Source organism: Archocentrus centrarchus, chromosome 24, assembly GCF_007364275.1.
Source record: "Archocentrus centrarchus isolate MPI-CPG fArcCen1 chromosome 24, fArcCen1, whole genome shotgun sequence".
NCBI lineage: Eukaryota > Metazoa > Chordata > Actinopteri > Cichliformes > Cichlidae > Archocentrus > Archocentrus centrarchus.
The window spans coordinates 26,280,606-26,303,103 of NC_044369.1; the positions used below are offsets into that span (position 1 = coordinate 26,280,606).

The 22,498-nt window shown below is 40.6% G+C and overlaps 2 protein-coding genes across 2 annotated transcripts; both read left to right on the forward strand.

Annotated features, from left to right (window-relative positions):
- Window positions 1-10,328: 10,328 nt before the first annotated feature.
- LOC115773879 (alpha-1,6-mannosyl-glycoprotein 2-beta-N-acetylglucosaminyltransferase) lies at window positions 10,329-13,567 on the forward strand. Its single transcript, XM_030720802.1, has 2 exons — window positions 10,329-10,391; window positions 10,504-13,567. Exon 2 carries the CDS (start codon window positions 10,754-10,756, stop codon window positions 12,011-12,013), a length of 1,260 nt encoding a protein of 419 aa, XP_030576662.1. The 5' UTR covers window positions 10,329-10,391; window positions 10,504-10,753; the 3' UTR covers window positions 12,014-13,567.
- Window positions 13,568-14,269: 702 nt separating this feature from the next.
- Window positions 14,270-22,498, forward strand: brox (BRO1 domain and CAAX motif containing). Its single transcript, XM_030721943.1, has 13 exons — window positions 14,270-14,371; window positions 14,844-14,972; window positions 15,232-15,338; window positions 16,289-16,385; window positions 16,840-16,935; window positions 17,426-17,498; window positions 17,744-17,849; window positions 18,662-18,751; window positions 19,594-19,679; window positions 19,790-19,871; window positions 20,444-20,594; window positions 22,107-22,266; window positions 22,358-22,498. The coding sequence occupies exons 2-13, from the start codon at window positions 14,872-14,874 to the stop codon at window positions 22,439-22,441; spliced, it is 1,233 nt and encodes a 410-aa protein (XP_030577803.1). The 5' UTR covers window positions 14,270-14,371; window positions 14,844-14,871; the 3' UTR covers window positions 22,442-22,498.

Here is a 22,498-nt window from a genome sequence, read left to right on the forward strand (position 1 = left end):
TTTCTACCACATCTTTTACTTCCCTTCACCTTTCTATTAATGTGCTTGGACACAGAGCTCTGTGAACAGCCAGCCTCTTTAGCAATGACCTTTTGTGTCTTCCCCTCCTTGTGCAAGGTGTCAAAGGTCATCTTTTGGACAACTGTCAAGTCAGCAGTCTTCCCCATGATTGTGTAGCCTACAGAACTAGACTGAGACCATTTAAAGGCCTTTGCAGGTGTTTTGAGTTAATTAGCTGATCAGAGTGTGGCACCAGGTGTCTTCAATATTGAACCTTTTCACAATATTCTAATTTTCTGAGATACTGAATTTATAATCATCATATTAAAAGAAACAAACATTTGAAATATATCAGTCTGTGTGTAATGAATGAAAACTTTTCACTTTTTGAATGGAATTACTGAAATAAATAGAATTTTTCATGATATTCTAAATTTATGAAAAGCACCTGTAAGGATGTCCATAAGTGCACGTGGCACCAGGACACCCGAGCTCGCAGGTCAATTTTGTTATCGTATCATCAGATCTGCGGCTGTAGGTTCTGGACACTCGTGAAGAGAGGAGCTGAGCTGTCAGCTGATCACCACCTGTTGGTGAGTTGGATCAGGTGGTGGGGAAGGATGCTGGACAGACCTCACGCACCCACATTATAGTAAAGGTGTGCTGGGAATGGCTGGCAGAGGCCCCAGTCAATGAGATCTTCAACTCCCACTCTCACAGAACTTCTACAACATTCTGAGAGAAGCTGTGGACATTGAGTCCACACACCTGAATCAAATGGTTGAATTACCTCCTCAGTATGCAGTCAAGTTCTCCAGAGTCCTGCTAATGACTTCTATATTTGACTCAGGCGTGTTGAAGCAGAGACACATCTAAAACCTGCAGGACAGGGGCTCTCGAGGCCTGGAGTTGAAGAGCCCTGGTCTATACCATGCTGGAAAGGAGGCTCCGTCTGTTAGTTGAACCTCAGATTCAAGAAGAACAATGCGGTTTTAGTCCTGGTCGCAGAACGCTGAACCAGCTCTTTATCCTCTCAAGGATATTTGAGTGTGAATGGAAGTTTGCCCATTCAGTTTACATATGTTTTGTGGATTTGGAGAAGGCATTAAACCGCATCCATTGGGGTATCCTATGGGAGGTGCTGCGGGAGTATGGGGTGTCTGGCCCATTGTTCAGACGCTGTACAACCACAGTGAGACCTTGGTCCGTATCGCTGGCAATAAGTCGTATTCTGTGGGTGTTGGACTTTGCCAGGGCTTTGTCACCGATTCTGTTCATAATTTTTAAGGACAGAATTTCTAGGTGTAGTGTTAGAGCCTCATCAGTAAAATGGCTTCTTCTAAAGAGAAACCGTCTTACAGAAGGAATGGCTGTAAGTTTGCAATTACAATCCCCTGTCTTCAATACTGTACAAAAATTTAGAAAAATAAAACACTTTATAGTATTGCAACAACTATGAATGCATTAAATGGGTAGATTATTATTGATTAAACCAGTGGTCCCCAAACTACGGCCCGCGGGCCGGATACGGCCCGCCTTCACATTTGGCCCGGCCCCCTGAACACCCCCCTTACCCCCACCCCAAGGGAAAAAAATATTGCCCCCTGTCAAAGAGAATGTAATACAGTCGTCCCTCGTTATATCGCAGTTCACTTATTGTGGCTTCACTTTATCGTTGATTTAAAAAATAAATAAAATTACAAATTCTGTTCCACGGAGTTTTCATTATATTGCGGGATTTTGCGGTATATAGATATTTCTGTAACACATAACTATGTTCATCACTGGGACAAAGAGATCAATTACACCTACGCCAATAGTGGAAACAGAAGTTAAGGAGGGCGAAGATACTGCACCACCTTCATCGCCATCAGTACTGCCCAGCTACATAATTCATCATCTTCATCATTCAAGTTGTAGTAAGAAAGTGGAGAAGGTTTATATGAGTGTGGGAAAGGTTTATAAAGCCTTAAAATATATATAAATAATAAAATTAATATAACTCCGCTACTTCCCGGATTTTCACCTATCGCGGGGGTCTCTGGAACGTAACCCCGCGATAGGTGAGGGATCACTGTAATGGCGAAAAGGTTAGGTAAGAGAAAAATCGATTCAGAATGCAGAGTATTTAACCTGCAGTGGACAAACGATTATTTTTTTGTTCAATGCAAAGAAAAGGCTGTTTGTCTCATCTGTCAAGAGGCGCTGGCGGTATTCAAAGAATACAATCTGCGACGGCACTATGAATCCCGTCACAAAGACAAATATGATAGCTTGCAAGGCCAAATGCGGGCAGACAAACTGTCAAAGTTAAAAAGTGGACTGTTAGCTCAGCAGAATACATTTGTACGCCAAGCTCAGCTGAACCAGTCATCCGTTCGGGCCAGCTTTCGGGTTGCTCAAATGATAGCAAGCAGCGGTAAACCTTTCACGGATGGAGAGTTTGTTAAGAAATGTTTGAATGCTGTCGCGGAGGAGGTGTGTCCCGAGAAGAAAGATGTCTTCAATGCAGTGAGTCTGTCAGCGAGTACAATCACCAGACGCATCGAAGAAATCGGGGGTAATGTGTATGCACAGCTGCAGCAGAAGACAAAAGAATTTGACTTTTTTTCATTAGCATTGGATGAGAGCACAGATGTGCAGGACACAGCGCAGCTGGTAATTTTCATTCGTGGAGTTAACGCAAACTTTGAGATGTGCGAGGAGCTGGCAGCCCTCCAAAGTCTCAAAGGGACTACAACGGGGGAGGATATTTTCGGCAAAGTATGCCAAACCATGGAGGAGTTGGACCTGGACTGGTCAAAGCTTGCCAGCATCACGACTGACGGGGCTCCTAGTATGGTGGGCGTGTCTCGGGGTCTAACAGGACGCGTCAAGCGGGAGATGGAAGAGCGGGGTCTCACCGCCCCGCTACAAGTCCACTGCTTAATTCACCAGCAAGCACTGTGCTGCAAAGTGTTGAAGTGGGATTCTGTCATGAAGGTTGTGGTGTCATGCATAAACTTCATCAGAGCAAAGGGACTTAAACACAGGGAGTTCCAACAATTCCTGTCTGAGCTGGAGTCTGCGCACGGCGACGTGCTGTATTACACAGAGGTCCGATGGTTGAGCCGGGGCAGAGTTTTGAGGCGTTTTTACGAGCTGCTACCCGAAATTAACGCATTTCTTCATTCAAAAGACAAAACAGTCCCAGAGCTGATGGACCCAGAGTGGAAATGGCACCTGGCATTTTTAACAGATGTGACAGAAATGCTGAACAGCCTTAACTTGCAGCTACAAGGCCAGGGGAAACTCATTTGCGACATGTATTCCCACATAAAAGCATTTGAGGTGAAACTAGCGCTGCTTTTGGAACAAGTGAAAAAGCACAACTTCATCCATCTCCCTGCTACCCAAACCCTCTCTGCAGAGAACCCAGCGGTCCCGTTCCCAACTGAAAAGTGTGTGGAAGCACTGGAAATGCTGAAGGCGGAGTTCGGTGTGCGATTCCGTGAACTACATGTTAATGCAAAAGAAATCCGTCTTTTCCAGAACCCCTTTGTTGCCGACATCGATGAAGCCCAGCCTTCTTATCAGTTTGAGTTGGCCGAGTTACAGAACTGTGATGTTCTGAAAGACGCGTTCAAGCCCAACAGTCTTATTGACTTCTATGCCGCCCTCCCAAATGACACGTACCCTAACATAAAAAAACACGCAATGAAGATGTCCACACTTTTTGGCAGCACGTATATCTGCGAGCAAACCTTTTCACACATGACACTCCTGAAAACTCCGATGAGATCAAGATTGACAGATGAACATCTGCATCAGTGTTTGAGACTAGCTGTGACTAGAATGGAACCTGACATTCAACTTCTCACCAGCCAGATGCAGGCCCACAGTTCACACTGATGAACATACATAGGTAAGCTCACTTTTCGGACTTGAATGAGTCATTCTGAGTATAAACAAATATGATCATAATAAAATCTACTGGGATAAAATCCATCCCCACAACCATACTGGTAGTAAAATGTAATGTGCTGTGTAAGTGCTGTATCACTGAGTTTGGTTTCTCAGCCTGCTTGCTTTGTGGTTTTCACAGGGAAGTTGATGAGAGAGAAAGCTGCAAACAGCGGTATCAACAAGCCTTCTGAAACCTTCCTTATAAGGAAGGAAGACAAGAACTTTGAAAGACTGCTCATATGAGTCATTTAAGAAAGAGATTCTGCTCTGACAACTTTACCTGTTAAGATGTGCACGGCACAACATAAAATTAATGTTCCACAGACTTTTTATTTCTGTGAAGAACCCAGAGAGGGTTATTTGGTTATTATTTCATAAATAGTGTTATTTATTTTGTAAATAGTGTTATTTAGTTTGTTAATAGTGTTATTATTTATTTCCTGACTTTTTTTTTTCTGTGAAGATCCCGGAAAGGGTTATTAATGTTTGGTTATGTGTCGTTTTCTGAAAACAATAAATGTTTATGTTGAGGTACCCCTGCAATTGTCACACTTTTTCTATTTCAAACTGACCCGGCCCCCCATCAGAGAAGGGAAAAGTTATTTGGCCCTTGCAGGAAAAAGTTTGGGGTCCCCTGGATTAAACGCTTAAAGCCCAAAAGAACTAAACTGCATTCTTAAAACACATCCCCGCATTGTGAGGTCAAAGGATCAAGAAATTTATATCTACCTTATCCTAACACTGCAAACAATAAAAACAGGTTCCTATAATAGGGGAAGCAATAATTATTTCAAGACCCTCCATGTAAATATGCAGTAACATTAAGTAAGATTAACTTTAAAATGATCATACTGAAAATTGTCCAAATACTTCATAAACAGGTTTCTGATTCTGATCACTAACATGCATGGTAGTAATAATTAAATTCTCTGATACACACACTGCACAGACACAGTCACACCAACACAGATACATTATGACTTAAAATATTACAAAACAAAACAAAAAAGTATTTGACTTTTAAAGGAAAGAGGGGAAAAAAAACATTTATCAGGATTTTCTGGGGCATTTTAATGTCTACCAGGTCAAAGGTGGAAGAAGATTAGAGAATTCAAAAATATGTTCATAACCTTAAACAATGTGGACAGAAGCCCTATGGAGATATGCATGGGATCATTGGCTCTGTCCAGTGCTTGTTCAGCTGTGGCACAATCTCATCACACTGTAGATCATGGTTGGACTCAGGTTTCTTCTGCAGGAACAGAGGCCAATTATAACTCTCCGAAATCTGTGCAGAAACCCTCAAGAAGAGTGATATTCTACAAACATCAAGGAAAACAATAAGAAGTGAAATAAACTTATGGTTAAGGGGGTTTGAATGTTTAAGGTTTCTGAACCTTCTGTGTATTGTGAAGAAGAGGAAGAAATGTGGGACTTTTTCCTGGCTGAGGTTCAGAGAACTGTTGATGCTACACAAGGGGCTTCAAGGCATGAGAACCCCTGGCTGCACTGGGATTGGACTTACTGAAGCCTGGGAAATGCACACCCAGCAACAACACATGCACATCCTGACTTAAAGCGGTATTATTTACAATAATGTGGTAATTTCCTGTATTTGGCCAAATAAAATAAAGATTTCACACACTGTTCCGCTTCCATACCCAGAGAGTCACATATAAAACCTTAAAGAGGTACAGCTGCTAATTTACACAACAGTAAAACATCACTGCTCAGTCACACTTTAAAGTTCCATCTCTCAACAGAGCCACACAGTGGCCAAATGCTTACACTGTGAGAATACAAATATGCCAATACTTTCAAATAGCAATTATCTGTTACAGTAATCATTGCCAAGCTTCTATAGTATTCAAATAATAATAATACAAAGACATTTCCTCTTTTTTTTATTTAATGCATAGTGATGATATTTGTGACATTAAACTATGTGTAGGAGCTGGTCTATTTCAGAAACTGCTGATCTGCTGGGATGTTCCAACACAACTATTTCTAGGGTTTACAGAAAATGCTCTAAAAAAAAAGAGAAAATCTGAAGTGAGTTCTCTGCACAAAATGCATTATTGATACCAGAGGTCAGAGGAGAATGGCCAGACTGCTTTGAGCTGACGGTAGGACAACAGTAACTCAAATAACTACTCATTACAATCAAGATATATAGAAGGCATCGCTGAATCCACAACACATCAAACCCTGCAGATGGGCTGCAGCAACAGGTGACCACACTGGGTGCCACTACTGCCCTAAGAACAGGAAACTGACGCTACAACTCACATAAGCTTCATTAGCTGGCATTACTTTGGCCTCCAGTAACACTGTGAGAAATCTTGGAGTCATTTTTGACCAGGATATGTCCTTCAATGCACATATTAAACAAATATGTAGGACCGCTTTTTTGCATTTGCGCAATATTTCTAAAATTAGAAACATCCTTTCTCAGAGTGATGCTGAAAAGCTCATTCATGCATTTATTACTTCTAGGCTGGATTATTGTAATTCATTATTATCAGGCTGTCCTAAAAGCTTCCTGAAAAGCCTTCAGCTGATCCAAAATGCTGCAGCTAGAGTCCTGACAGGGACTAGAAAGAGAGAGCAGATTTCTCCCATATTGGCTTCTCTTCATTGGCTCCCTGTTAAATCTAGAATAGAATTTAAAATTCTTCTCCTCACATACAAGGTCTTGAATAATCAGGCACCATCTTATCTCAAAGACCTCATAGTACCATATCGCCCCAACAGAGCACTTCGCTCTCAGACTGCTGGCTTACTTGTGGTTCCTCGGATACTTAAGAGTAGAATGGGAGGCAGAGCCTTCAGCTTTCAGGCGCCTCTTCTGTGGAACCAGCTTCCAGCTTGGATTCGGGAGACAGACACCCTCTCTATTTTTAAGATTAGGCTTAAAACTTTCCTTTATGATAAAGCTTATAGTTAGGGCTGGATCAGGTGACCCTGAACCATCCCTTAGTTATGCTGCTATAGGCCTAGTCTGCTGGGGGGTTCACATAATGCACTGTTTCTCATTCACCTTATTTACTTTGTTTATACTCCACTCTGCATTTAATCATTAATTGATATTAATCTCTGGCTCTCTTCCACAGCATGTCTTTCTCTCCCCTCAGCCCAACAGGTCGCGGCAGATGACTGCCCCTCCCTGAGCCTGGTTCTGCTGGAGGTTTCTTCCTGTTAAAAGGGAGTTTTTCCTTTCCACTGTCGCCAAGTGCTTGCTCATAGGGGGTCGTTTTGACTGTTGGGTTTTTTCTGTATTATTGTAGGGTCTTTACCCACAATACAAAGCGCCTTGAGGCGACAGTTTGTTGTGATTTGGCGCTATATAAATAAAATTGAATTGAAATTGAATTGAATAAGCTTAAGAAAACTGGACAGTAGGAGATTGGAAAATCCTTGCCTGGTCTAATGAGTGTGGCAGGGCCACACTTGGGCCCTTTAGTACCAAGTGATAGATGTGAAGCCGACAAATGGGCTAAATTGCGAGATGCAGTACCAACTGAACTTTTATGCTAATTTAAATGGAAATAGACATATTTGCATTAACACAAATTTATTTCCTGGTACCTTTTTGAGAATTTCCTTATATTAAATGATTAGGAAATAGTAGTGTCTGTGAAATATGACAGCCTGCGGTAGAGCAGGGGGAATCAGCCCGAGTTGCTCTTGTTATGCCTGGAGTGTGATTGTGCGTGAATGTTAGCTAAAAACATTTAGATATAGAAAGTGCTTGTATTAATGTGTGTGAATGAGATATGGTGTATAAAGCACTGACTTCTCATGTAGAGTAGAAACGTGCTTTATAAAAACCATTCCATTTACCAGACATGCTGTTTCTGCTTTCAGCTACAGAGTGCAGGGACACACTGCAAAAATGAGACCATATGAGGAAAATAAGTAATGACTTGGTGTCTTGTGGCATCTGCAACTAAACTATTAAAGAAAATATTGTAGATTTTATTAAAACTCAGTTAATTCATATTAAAATACAGCAGACATTGGTACATACTAACTTTTTTAATATTGCCAAAAATGGCTGGTGTGAGGAAACAGCCACCTCTAATGCTTAAAAAAGTCAAAAATGACACAGAAATTACACCTATGAGCATAATCAACCACTGAATGGATACATTCCAAGCATTAACTAAAAGTAACAAAACAATCACTACAGCTTCCATTTATTACACTACTGGAGAATAATGTGTTAAACTGCGCCCCCTAACAGCCTAGGACTGTAACAGCCTGTCTGCATGTTCTCCTGTGCACCATAAATAAATGACTGGTTTCCATATTCATGACCATATTCTGGCTCCCTAAATTGGTTTCAGTTAACCAAACTTTGAAAACCCCTGTTTTACAAAGCCCTTTACAACATGTTTCTGATTCACCCATCTACACCACACTCAAACACCCAATAGCTGCAGAGTACTCACGCAAAGTGCTTGCTTGCCATGAGGAGCAATTTAGGGTTCTTTCCCTGCAACACTTTTATCACTTGTCATTTTTACCACTCGGTGGTTCAAGTGTTAAAAATGGATGTCTACGCTACACAATCACTGTGATCAAACGTTGCTTTAAGCCAGGCTGTGCTATAGATGTAATGGAAATAACCTATTTGGTCAAAAACATGATTTATTATCTGCTTCTCTGCTGATAAACTACAGCACAGAATCAGCTGACACTAAAGCTTCTGACAGATGTGCCTCAACATATGCAGTTTAAATAAAGCTTCTTGTCAGGATAACCTTCTGTTCTAATCATCTCTATCAATCTTTAAAAAAAACCCCACACATTTCCAGTGAAACCTCCTGATTACAGACTGATTGTTTTCATTCTGTGTTCACTGATTCCAGATAATAGAGACACTCCCTGAACTGCATTTCAAATGATTTCCATGTAAATTCTTTCCAGCCACAGTGGCAGCATCTCAGTGAAACACAACCCTGGTTCTTTGTGCAGTGTGGGTTATAACATGCCTGCCCTTAACCACAGGAGGCTGTAAAGAGATATGGACATATCTATATCAATCATATCCTGAACTGAAAATCTGGTGTTATTGGTTTTCTTATTTATATATATTATGTAGCAGGGATAATGCACATGTATTGTACCAGATACAACTAAAAGCTCTTTTTCATTTGTCATCTCTGGGTGGAAGCTGCTAATGGTTTATAGCAGTGGTTCCCAAAGTGTGGGCCATGGCCCTCTGGTGGGCTGCAGTAATAACAGAAATTCAGTTTGAAATTACTCACAAATATGCATAGTTACATATTTATATAAATGTATTTATTTATATAAAAAGTGAATTAAAACTGGTAATAGGAGGTGGTTAGATTGCGATATTGCTCATTACTCTGACCTAAATTTAATTGCGCTTGTATTGAAGTTTGTGTCCCAGTGGCAAGTGGGTCACAACTTGGAGTTAGCACTTTACATATGACAATTTTACATACATGATTTTCATGAGAGTGAAGACAGGTTTCTACACAAGAAAAATTCACACAATCGAATGGCCTGGGGGGAGGGCAGCCCCATGAGATTTTCTGGTTTTAAGTGGGCCGCAGCACTCTTGACTTTGGGAACCATTGGTTTATAGGAATAAAAGCTAGCAATCAAATGTGTAAAATCAAAACCTGCTACATAAAAGCAGGTGTAAATTGTACCTTAAATCATCCATTTATTAAAGATCTTATAACAAATACTGGTTTGCAGTATTGCTGCATTACAGGTATTCTCACCACTCCAGTGTCCTGTTTAGCCCCAGTACCATCCCAGTGTCTGGCACCAAGTCTCAGCATCTTTGGTTCCATCTCCTTTTGTTAAGTTACTTCCTATCCGGCGTATCAGGTTTTCCAGCCTTGCAGTTTCAGGAGTTACATTTTATGCTTTTTTATGTGTTGAACCAGTCAGACCTGAACAGATGGAGGGGGTGTAGCGTCTCTCTTGTTTCCTTCCATGAACAATGTAGCTCTGGGCCAAAATGAGTAAGGCCACAGAAACTTTGTAGGTGTATAAAAAGAAAATGTGCTGTCCAAATCACCTGAATGTTATGTGTGTGTATGTGTGTGTGTGTGTGTGTGCAGGTATGCCATACCTCCTTGGAATATATCCTGTAGCACCTACTTATGATTGTCTTATTTCATACCATATAATACGCAAATCGTTTAGGAACAAAGTCTCTGCAGTAAAGGCAGTATTAGTCCAACTTTCCCTATCCTTTGCCATTCAGACTGACTCTGATTTGCATTTTCTTCTCATGTTACAGAACTATAAGCAGGACAATGATTCGCTGAGCAGGAGCTCGCGCTCTCCCCCCGTTGGCTGGCTTGTACACGTCAGCAGTCAATAAGTTTAACCCAGCATGTATCACAAAGTCCTATCATCCTCTTCCTGGTATTAGCGTGTTGACGCTACACCTACTTCGGGTAAGTACTTTAAGCTAACTACGGAGAGTTGTCGTCTCTTTGTTTTTTTGTTAAACGCTCGATGACCGCACAACTTGTATGAACTTACTCAAAGCGCTTTGTTCTACTGCAGGTGTTAAAAACGAGCGGCAGGAGTGAGCGTTTGACACGGTTTTCCTCTGGAAAGACCTCGACAGCGTTTCTCAAGCAGCCGTCAGGAAGCGTTTGACACACGGTCCAAGAGCTGTCACGGGACACGGGAGCGTTCGTGCGAAGCGGCGCGAGGGCGCAATGGAGCTCCGTCGGCTACTATGAAGATGCGCGCGACAAGGTGAACTCCAGAGGTGCTGTTGAACTCCAGAGTCTGTTTTTACTGAGAGAAAATGAGGTTTCGGCTGTTCAAGAAGAATCTGCTGGTGCTGCTGGGTGTTTCTGTAGTACTTGTGACTCTGTTGTTCTCAACACGTGTGTTAATGGTTTCTAATAATGACACAAGCAGACCCGGTAACACCATGAAGAGGAGCCAGTGCGTGCGTTCTAGTGACCCAGTTAAGTTTAACTCCGGGTCGGTGTCAGAATTGGCTCAGTCCGTTTATAGTGCCAACTTTAAGCAGTGTGTTCAGAATGCAGATAAATTTCCAGGGGACCCTCAGCTGGTGCTGGTCGTGCAGGTCCACAACAGGCCTGAATACCTCAGACTGTTCGTCAAATCGTTGGAGAAAGCTGCTGAGGTCCACAGCTTCCTCCTTATCTTTAGCCATGACTATTTTTCTGAGGAAATCAACACAATTGTTCAAGGGATAACTTTCTGCAAGGTACTGCAGATTTATTTCCCCTTCAGCACTCAGCTGTATCCCAGAGAGTTTCCTGGGCAGGATCCACAAGACTGCCCTCGAGACATACCCAAGGACAGAGCTTTGAAAACAGGATGCCTGAATGCAGAGCACCCCGACTCCTATGGGCATTACAGGGAAGCCTTCATCACTCAAACCAAACACCACTGGTGGTGGAAGTTGCATTTTGTGTGGGAGCGAGTGCAAGTGATGCAGGGCTACAGTGGCTTTGCTGTATTTCTAGAGGAAGACAATTACATCTTACCAGACTTTTTCCACTTCTATAAATCAATGATCGAGTTCAAAAAAACCAACTGCCCAGACTGTGACATGCTAGCTTTGGGTAACCACAATGGCCTGGATGGTTTCAGTGGACTATCCAACAAGGTGCTGACCACTGGGTGGATGTCCACTAAACACAACATCGGCATGGCCTTCTCGAGGGAGGTGTACTACAAGCTGATTGGCTGCAGCAATGAATTCTGCACCTATGACGACTACAACTGGGACTGGACTTTGCAGCACCTCTCTGGCACCTGCATATCAAAGACGCTCAAAGTGCTGGCAGCCCTCGGCTCCAGGGTTCTTCACACAGGAGACTGTGGACTTCACCAGAAGGAGAACTGTAGGCCAGAGTGGGCCTCTCAGAAGGTTGAAGAAGGACTTCAAAAAGCCAAGGAGGGCCTCTTTCCTCCATCTCTTGTCCTCAATGGTGCAGAACCGGTGGCACACAAAGAGCACGTGAAGAATGGAGGATGGGGAGATATTCGAGATCACGTTCTATGCAATAACTATGCCAAACGACTTTGAGCTGTGACATTTCACATTCTACAGATGTACCATCTGAAAAGAACTTTTCAGGGTTTTAGAGCATTTTCACTTTACATGTTTTTTGCGTCTTCCAAAAATGTGACCAAATCAGAGTAAATCATATTGCATATTCAACACAGTGCAGTTTTTTTTAATTACCAAAGATGTACAGGTGCCAAAGCCTTTGAAAATTTTGTATAGTGCCTTCAAGCTCAGTTCATTTGAATGTCACAGATGTCTCTGGGTGTCCTACAGGTATCCATTAGGTTAGATCTATAATACTGTTGTAAAATAAGAGTAAACCAAATCCAGAGTGTGCACAGACTTTAAATTATAAGACTGATAATTTATGGTTTTATTTGCAAATTCTGTGACTTGGAACACTGCACATGTTTATCTACATGATTTTCACTTTGCTAATGCATAATTATTTTTTTTTTATCAATCATTGAACTGCAATGTTTTAAAATGTATGCTTTTTATGGTACGTTTTAAAGTGACAACAGAAAGACACAACATTCAGATTTTCAGGTTTAATCAAAAACTGTGCGTGGCAATCATAAGTATATTAGGAACATTGTAGCACATACAGCAGACTGTTCCTTAGCCATGGACATGAATGATTTTTGTTTTTTAAATGAAATAGAATTTTCATTTTGAAATGTAATGTTCAGTTTCTGGCTTCTCTAACCAGGGATCTCTCTTTGAGGTGATATTGCCAAACATTTAATCAGTCTCCTGCTCTCTGTCGTATTGACTCCTGGTTGCAAAAACAGGAACTGACATATTTGCTTTCCGATATGCAAAAGTGAACCAACTGCAACAGGATCAGGGTCCTGTGATGCTGCATTTCTATATTTGCACCTTTTTTATTTGTTGAGAAAACAGATTTTCAGATGTGACTAAATGTAATGAACTGTGTTGTGCTATATAGAAAAGAAAACTTGTTTCTTTCGACCCACTTTTGCTGAAGTTGCTTTTTCAAGTGTAAAACATTGGGTGAATGAACCTAGGTATAGTGATACATGAGTGCCTTTAAGCAGACCTAAGGTGCCGTTTTTAGCCTAAACGTTTTGCTTTGATATTTTACAGGTTTTAATCTCATTAGATGTTGAGGGAGAGTGAAATGTGAATGTTGGTTTTACCAAAATCTTCAATCTGCAGTTTGATGAGAATATTTTAACACTGGCATTGTGCTCCCTATAGGTTTAAGTCACCCCGCATACTGATATCGATCTGATATTGGTGCACCTCAGTGAGCTGTCTAGTGACTGAAATGCATGTGGTAATGAAATGATTCCTAAACTTTTTTTGGTTGTTAAAAAGCACATCTTAAAGTTCATGGCACAGGTTAGATGTGTATTTTGTACCAAGGACTTTATGTGGTGTATCTGTTTGTTGTTTGCTGATTCCTGACTTAACTGAGAATGAGACAGCCTGTTTATTTGTTTTTGTTTTGTTTTTTTTGTGTTTTTTTTATGTTTCTTTCTGATCATCACTTGAAGTAGCTCTTTTGACAAATGGGGAAGAAAATAAAAAAATGTTGAGTTTTCATCATGTGACACTTATTTTACATGTTGCACAATTCTAAATACTCTTCTAGAAATGACCTCATATGTAGCACTAAATTCTTAGGAATGTTTACCTAGAATAAAAGGTTACCAAGTGATGCCAGTTGGTGTTATTGGTCACTGCACAGGTTCAGTGAGCATTTAAAAATAGTAAAGCTATTTACTATTCAGCAAATGAAAAGAGTGGTGTTTCAATCAAAAATCCGTGCGTATCTTATTGGTGTCTCATTTTTCCTCCCATTATTTTAGCACCTCTTTCAAAGTAATTCATTGAAAAACAATTCCTATATTGGAAGTTTCATTTCCTGGAAATCTTTGGAAAATTACACGACACCTTTAATAAACCATTACCACGACAGTGGCAGACAAAATAATACCTCCAGGTGGAATATCAGCTGAGCCTTTAATAGAGTCTTATTACATCTTCATGGCCTCTCTGGTGTCCTGCCAAAAGGGATCATCTGAAATCAAAATTGATTTCTGGGATTTGTTCTTTATTTTATATACAATCCATTTGTAAGTCCTGTTGACGACAGCCTACTTGCCAATATAAGCAAAGATATTACACACGCACACACACAGAAATATCACTTTCCGGTGGATGACGCCGGCGGCTGAATTCCCAACAAAAGAGAAGCTGATATTCAGGAATGCGTGTCAGGTGACTGAATCTCGCTTTTTCATTGGCTGCCATCTATGCCGTGTTTATTTCCGGAAGTAAGTTCTCTACCTGAGACACTTTCCATAAGGACTATTAAACCTCACATCTATATCCGGCCTCCGACAGGTAACAGAAAAGTTAGGACTTTATTTGAATATTTTCAGTTCACTTGTGTTTTTAGAAGTCACTCGTCACATCTTTTAAACGCATCCGGTACGTTTGGAAATATAGCCAGTGTTAGCCTTTAGCTGTTGCTCCCAGAAGCTTACGTAATGGACTCGTCAACAACAAACCTGAAAAATATGAAATGAAATCCTACACACAGCTTTTAAAAGTAATGGTAAGGGTTTAATGGGATTTTAGTTTTGCAAACTAAGTTTGGTTGCGTCCAAAAAAAGTGCCCTGTTAGAGTGATAACACGAAGACTTGAAGCCACCATGATGGTGAAATGACGCTAGCCAGTTTTTCTTAATTTCTAAATAACAAATAAATAATTAAAATTAAGGCGGTCATCCACGTAACTTATGCCATCTTAGCGTGTCAGTAATACAAATAACCTGCATCTCAGCTCTTAACTGTTTGTCACACTGTCTTTCAGCCTTGTTAGGTGTGTACCCATTCACAGGATGGCACACTGGTTTCACAGAAACCCACTGAAGGCAACGGCCCCCGTGTCCTTTAATTTCTATGGCGTGGCAGGGAGTCCGGCTGCCAATAAGATATGCAAGTATGTCTTATCTTCACTTGATACACTGTGAGCAGGGTTATCACAGTGGACTGTGGCTGCGACCATGGCCACAGACGGTTTATAAACTGCTATTTCTAGTTTTTTACCACTGCTATTCCAGTATTTGATCACCTGACCTCAGTCACTTCATTGCTCAAAAAACAAAAAAAAAAAATGACGATTATTTTTAAATGAAGTCACTCTGAATGCTTAGGTGATCCACAAAGCAATAGATAATGTCTGTTTGTGATACATTCAGTGACCTGAGGACAACCAGAGCGAGACTGCTGGAGATGTTCACTGATATCACCTGCAATCCTGAGATCATGAAGAATGCCACAGATGCATACTTCTCCCTTCTGCAAGGTTGCTTCAAATGCAGTTTTTCTAAATGTGAAATCATATCTATTTAGCTTATATAGGTCTTTTAAGAGACATATAGTATGTCAAACTCAAGGTCTCAAGGGGCCAAACCAAAAAGTAAAGCTGATCAAGGTAGACAGAGATGACTCCTTTGCTATTTTACTGTGTATCTATATGCCATAAAACAACCTTGAAGAGCAAACTTTTCTTCAGAGATTGTATTTGTAACTAAATTACTACTTTGGTAGAATGCCATACTTAAGTTAGAAATATATGCATTTTATTCAAGTTGTTCTATAACTAACAGATGCTCGTCTCTGGATGAGTGACCTGGAACGATCATTTTGTTGTGTGCCTTGTGCGCTGGTCATGTTGCAAGCTTAACAAGCGATGAACATGTGCAACATGGACATTATATGTTTAGAGGGAATCCTGACTGAGTGCAATAAAACAATTTCTCCAACCATATGGGTAAATTAAAAGGGTAAACTATGTTAAAAGGATAATAGCTCTTAAATGATGTATGTGCATCACTCACACATGCACAGATATGGTCTTGTAATTTCTTATATTTAGTTGCCATATATATTAGATTCAACTCATTGTCATTGTGCGCACAAGGCACACAGCGAAATGATCGTTCCAGATCACTCATCCAGAGACGAGCATCTGCGGTCATGCAGCCAGAGACCAGTGCTACCATTAGGCAAAGTGGTTTAAGTGTCTTGCCCAAGGACACAATGCAGCGCAGGGACAGGGGCTCAAACCAGCAACCTTCTGGCTGCAAGGCGAGCGCCTACCCACTGCGCCACTGCCATGAGTATATAATATAATATAATAAAAATATGTAATATATTGAACACAGTTTAGTTATTGTGAATTGTGTCTTATTGTTTGTCTTCTAGCATTTTCTTATTTTGCTTCGCTCTCACCAGCAGTGTCTCTCTTTATAGGCTTTATTGCGCCCTTGGATGGAACTACACAGGAGAACAAGATGAGGTTCATCCAGAACTTTAAGTGGACTGATACCTTACAAGGAAACACACCAAGGTAAACACATAGAGGGAATACTTCTAGTCCCATTGTAAGTAGAAGAACCCAACATATACAAAGAGCTCTCAATGTTAAAATGTTTAAGTGACACACTGGTGAGTTATCTAAGCATGAACAGTTTATTTATTTTTGTTAAAACATTACACCTGTAGGTGCAGGTGGAGTAAAGAATTCTGATGTGAAGGAACTCTGGGCAGAACTTATCACTTATTAAATGTGGAATACAACACAGAATTCATATATTTGTTATCACGTACGGCAGAACTGAATATACCCATTTAATCGCAGTGGTATTTAGCATTTTACTGGGTCTAATCCTGTGTGATAGTCTGTACAGCAGCAGCAAGCTCTACTTTAAATACCTGATAACATTTTTGTAATTGTTGTGTAAAAGTTGCTTGTACAGAAGAGCAGATTAGCAGCTCACCATCTCTCCCTGCTCTCTTTCCAGTGCCCAGCAGGATGCAGTCTTTGAACTGGTCTCTATGGCCTTTAATGTTGCCATCTGGTACACAAAGTTTGCCTCAAGGCTGGCAGGGAAGGAAAAGTAAGAGCTCTCTTCACTGCATAGTTCCACTTCTGTGACATTATTATTCATATATTCATTTTACACAATACGTCAGATGTTGAAACTACAGTATGAATTTGATACCATTAAATCTCTTAAAATAGTTCAGCTATTTACAAAAAAAAAAAAAAAAAGTTGCTGGAATCACATTTTAAATAAGCCAACCCATCCATCCGTCCGTCCATCCATCCATCCATCCATCCATCCATCCATCCATCCATCCCTCTTCTGCTTATCTAATTCAGGGTTGCAGGGGGCAGCTGTCCCAGCTATCATGGGGTGAAAGGCAGGGTGCACCCTGAAAGGTCGCAGGGCTAATACAGAGAGACAGACAGCCATTCACCCTCACATTAACACCTATTCACACCAATTTAGAATCACCAGTTATTTAGATTTCAGTGTCACAGCTTTATATGGAAACAAGATTGTACATGCGGTGTACTGATGATCACGTTTGCCTATTAAACAGCATATCGGAGGCTGAAGCAAAAGATGTTCACCGGAGCTTGAAGGTCGCTGCTGGAATATTCAAAAATCTCAAGGTGAAGGAGATGTGATTTTTTTTCATCAGTGGAAACTAGAAATGTGGTTTAGCCCTCAGTTTGATTATATAAACTGAAAAGCGGCTACAATTCTCTGATCAGTCTAGTTACCGTTGCATAAAACATTAATGAAACATTTTTAGTGCTTCATTGTGCATATTTTTCCCCAAAAACCTCACTTGTGTCAATACTGTATGACAGACTATTAATCAATAGGTCTCCTTGTTTTGGCATCATCTTTACAGGAGGCCCACATCCCTCGTCTCATCACCCCTGCTGAAAAGGGCAGAGACCTGGAGCCCCGAGTCATTGATGCATACATCATCCAGTGTCAAGCAGAAGCACAGGAAGGTAACGACAGTGAGCGCTGTGAAGTCATAATGATTACGTTACTGTAAGAGCTCTGTGATTTACATTGATCTTGGTCTGCTGCTTCTTACTTTCAAGATTTTCATTAAAGTCTGTTATATTTCTTGAAGTACTTTCAGATCCTAATCAGGCCACAGCGTCCATTTGAGGCACATTGAATTTAATCTTATTCGGCCTGCTACAAGCTGAAATAATACAATGGTATATTAATGAATATAAGAACTACCACTGTAGTATAAGATGGTAATTTTGCTTCTTCTGCTGTAGTGTTTTTTATTTAGACAAACAGGCTCTAAAAGCAGCTTGTTTTAAAGAAGTCATTTTAAGTTTTGCCTTTTTTGTCAAATACTGCCTGAATACTGAACGCTCATATTAAACATGGCCAAGTTTCAAGTTATGAGGTCAGGTGTGGTGCAGGTATGTCTTTCTTCTCTTACCTCTCTGTGATGTCATTGAAAGCACAGCTCCCTAATACGGCCATCTCTGCCACTAAGCCACAGGTGTGGGCACAGAAGCTCCACCCACCTGCTGTTCAAACTTGTGTTTAACCCTTTAACAGCGGGCAGTTGCCACCGATACATCTGTTACCTGCCCTTACTTGCTGTGAACAGCTGGCAACAGGTTATTTAACTTCTGTATTTGTATAACTGTGAATCACTCAGCTGCTCTGGTAGAGTCCAAGAATAAAAATGCTGCATCCAGCAGCTAAAAGGCCTGAGTTAGATAAGTCCATCATCATGATCACTGTTTGTATCAATATTTTAGTTCTTTCCTCTCTTTTTTCCTTTTTACAGTGACAATTGCCAGAGCCATTGAACTGAAGCACAATGCAACACTGGTCGCAGCTTTGGCATTTGAGACGGCAAACTTCTATCAAAAAGCTGGTCAGTAATTTACAATTAAAAAAATAATAATTAGGGCTGCTCGATTATGGGAAAAATCACAATCATGATTATTTTGGTCAATACTGAAATCATGATTATTTAACACGATTACACGTTGACTTTGTAGACAGTATTCAGAACAAAAATAAATAAACATTAGAAATAAACATTAAACATCATGAGAAAATAAACATTAAATTTAAAATAAAACACAGAATATATAAATAAAATATAAAAATATATAAATAAATAGGTGCCAGGGTCTTTCTGTGTGGAGTTTGCATGTTCTCCCTGGTTCTGCGTGGGTTTTCTCCGGGTTCTCCAGTTTCCTCCCACAGTCCAAAGACAGGCATCTAGTGGGGTTAGGTTATTTGGTGATTGTAAACTTGTCATAGGTGTGAATGTGAGTGTGGTTCATTGACCAGGAGGATAAACATTAAAAGCACTTTTGTACTCTAGCTGAGCACTTAAAGCACTTTGTACAACACACTTTACCCATTCATACAAGCACTTCCTTCTACAGCTAAGTGCTTACTATCTAACATTCACACTCCAACAGAGTAGCAACTTGGGGTTCAGTATCTTGCTCAAAGATACTTTGGCATGTAGACTAGAGCAGCCAGGAATCAAACCACCGACCTTCCGACTAGTAGATGACCTGCTCTACCTCCTGGCTGTGGCTCAGGAGGTAGAGCAGGTCATCTACTAATCAGAAGTGTGGTGGTTGATTGAACATTGTGGTACACCACAGGTAGAGTGAGCTTTAGATGATGATAACTTAGATATGGTTAGTGAAATGGTTCTTTTAAAATTATATGAAGTTTAGTATTCTGTCTCTCCAGACCACACACTGAACACCTTGGAGCCAGAGTGCAGCAGCAAGTGGAGGAAGTATCTTCAGCTGAAGCAGCACTTTTACATGGCTTATGTAAGCTCAAGTTTGCACAACAGCTGTGGATAAAAACTACTGCTCTATCAAAAAAAAAGAGGATTATTACAAACTTGGTTCCAGATTGTGCTCACTGATTCTGTTTGCAGGCGTACTGCTATCATGGACAGACACTGCTGGCAAGTGACAAATGTGGTGAGGCTATAAGATCCCTCCAGGAAGCTGAGAAATGTATGTATGCCTATATCGTGCTTAACAAATTTATTAGGCCACCTGTCATAAAAACAAGAAAACACATATTTTAGAAATCTGTCTAAAACTAAAACTTAGATTGTTATTTATTAGGCAAATAACAAACTGAATTCATGTTTTTATACTGAAATTTGAGCCAGCACACTGCACAACATTCAACCACTAAAACAAATGTTTCTGTTCAGGAATACAAGAGGATAACTGTAATTTGGCAAGTTGTTAAGCACTTAATATTAGACTAAACTGTTTTCTTTGTCTTCTGTCTTTACTCCTAAAAGAAGCATCCACTCTATAGTGCATTTTTAAGCTGCACATATTACTTCATTATTTGTGTTGATCTGAAAGCAAATGTCAGTGCTGCCCTATTACAAGTGGAAGTTGTAACCTTTCCACAGTAGTTGTGTTACTTGTAGACTGCAGTGCTTACTGAATGTTACTGAAGCATAACAAATAGGTTAACAGGTGCTTCCTGTGTGATTGCTGCAGAATCTGCAGCCACAGAGTGGCCCCCCCAGATAATTTTGTATTAATACAAAAACATCTCCGTGTAGGTTACTCTCGTGCTGAGGCGCTGTGTAAAGACTACCGTCAGACCAAAGGACCGGGTTCCACGGCCAAACCATCGGAGCAGCTTTTCTTCCTCAAACTGGGTGGCCTCATTAAAATGACACTGGAGAAGTGCCAGAGAGAAAACGGCTTCATGTGAGTCAGTCAGAACCCAAACACACACAGCTTTCACTGTCACACAAGTGACACATCATAATTTCTACTGGAGCATAGTAGTCAATCCACACCTCGTAACTATGAGGGCACATTTTCAATCATTAACGACAGATTGTCCATTCTTTTTACAACAGTGAGACATAAAGTTAATGCCATTTTAATCCAAGCACATAAAACACCAGGCTGTTACAGGATCAGAGGACAAAGGCACACAAACCAAAAACTTCATGTTCACATTTCTATCAGCTCGTCTCCCAGCTGACTGCTCCGAGCTTCACCTTCCAAACACTTGCCTTCAGGTTTAGGTCCCTGTAAATGTGAATATGTGCATCACACAGATGGCTTTGTAGTGCGTCATTGTCACAGTGTTGTTTGCCTTCATCTTTTTACCTCAAACTAATGTATGATCTCACTTTAGTTCCACACTGCTACCTTACTGTGTTGGATGTAGGCACCACCCAACCTACCTCACTGTAAATGAATTGAATAAATAGACTAGCATTTATATGGCAATTTTTACTACACATTTTAAGCACTTTAATCACCCAGGGACACATCAACCCAAACAGGACCTGGATGTTTAACCACCAACTAATTAGTAGACAACCTGCCTTACTTCCTAAGGCCACAACTGCCTTCAAGTTAACTGTTGGTGAGCCCTGTCCTGTTTGTACAGGAGTGTCTAATCTCAGCGTAGCATGCACCTCATGGGCCAGGAGTTTGGCAATCATTGTGTTGTTCTTCAATGTTTGTGTTTTGATGGTGGCCAGCTTGTTTATCCATAAGTGCCACCTTCTGGTGGTAGAAGTACCTTACATTTACCAAGTACTGGAAACAATAAAATTCATGACAAGAGGTAGTTGCATTTACTCTTTAAAACATAATGTCAGCTGCCAGTGCTGCCCCTCAGCCTCATGGCAGTAGAACCTTTAGGTGACACATATTTCCTGGAAGTACATATAACGCATAGTTACCGGGTCTCAGTAGATCTTAATGGGATGCATATGAGTCTTTAGTCAATTGCAAATGACTAAGTAGGAACCAGTAATAAGAAATGCTAAAAATCATAATAAATATAAACCACTGAGAATGCTGTCACTTTCTGTGTTTGGTATTATTTTGGCAAAAACTAAGTCATCTGAAATTTATAGTAGATGCATCTATTTCAACATCCTAGATCGCATCGCTCTCGAGTTATCATGTTCACAAAGTTGAATGTGTGTGTGTGAAGTACGTGGGCTCTGAGTTAAGCCCATCACAAAGCATTTAAAGTGACAGGTTAAGTTTGAAGTAAGTGAGAGTGATTCTGTTATATGTCTGACATATAATGACAATAGAAGTGATTCTGATTCTGATCAGAAACACAGTTGAGGATTCCATCATGATTTTCATCTGTCTTTGGATATTGAAGTAGGCTTTTATAAAGGGTCTTTGAAAGCATTCAAACATGCAAACCTGAAAGTTCCTCCTTCCACTTGCTACTTTGGACAGATACTTCCATAAAGTCCCAGCTGAGGCGCCCCAGCTGGACATGAAGGCGAGTTACGGCCTGGCTGAGCCGGTCCCCTTTGAGCTGCCGCCTCTCAGTGAGCAGTGCACTCCTGAGGTCTACGCCACCTTCGATCTGACAAAGGGAGCCAAAAATGACAAGGTACACACAAAATTATATATTTTTTAAAATATTTTTGAGGTTGTATTTCATAACAATTGTAACGTTATTATAATAATTATTTTACGTGCAGGCCAAGCCCAAGGAGGAGGAGGTGAAACCAGTGAAGGAACCGGATTTGAAGCCTCAGAAGGACACAGGCTGCATCATCTCCTAAACCTCTCATTCATTCAGTTTTCAGCCTCATGTTTCACCACTATCATTTACAAAGCAA

Bases quoted from the DNA above. Each gene is read 5' to 3' on its own strand.
- brox (XM_030721943.1), top strand. From the start codon at position 14,872: ATGGCACACTGGTTTCACAGAAACCCACTGAAGGCAACGGCCCCCGTG. The intron at 17,850-18,661 runs GTAACGACAGTG...TCCTTTTTACAG, and splicing joins TCAAGCAGAAGCACAGGAAG to TGACAATTGCCAGAGCCATT. The intron at 20,595-22,106 runs GTGAGTCAGTCA...TACTTTGGACAG, and splicing joins CAGAGAGAAAACGGCTTCAT to ATACTTCCATAAAGTCCCAG.
- LOC115773879 (XM_030720802.1), top strand. From the start codon at position 10,754: ATGAGGTTTCGGCTGTTCAAGAAGAATCTGCTGGTGCTGCTGGGTGTT.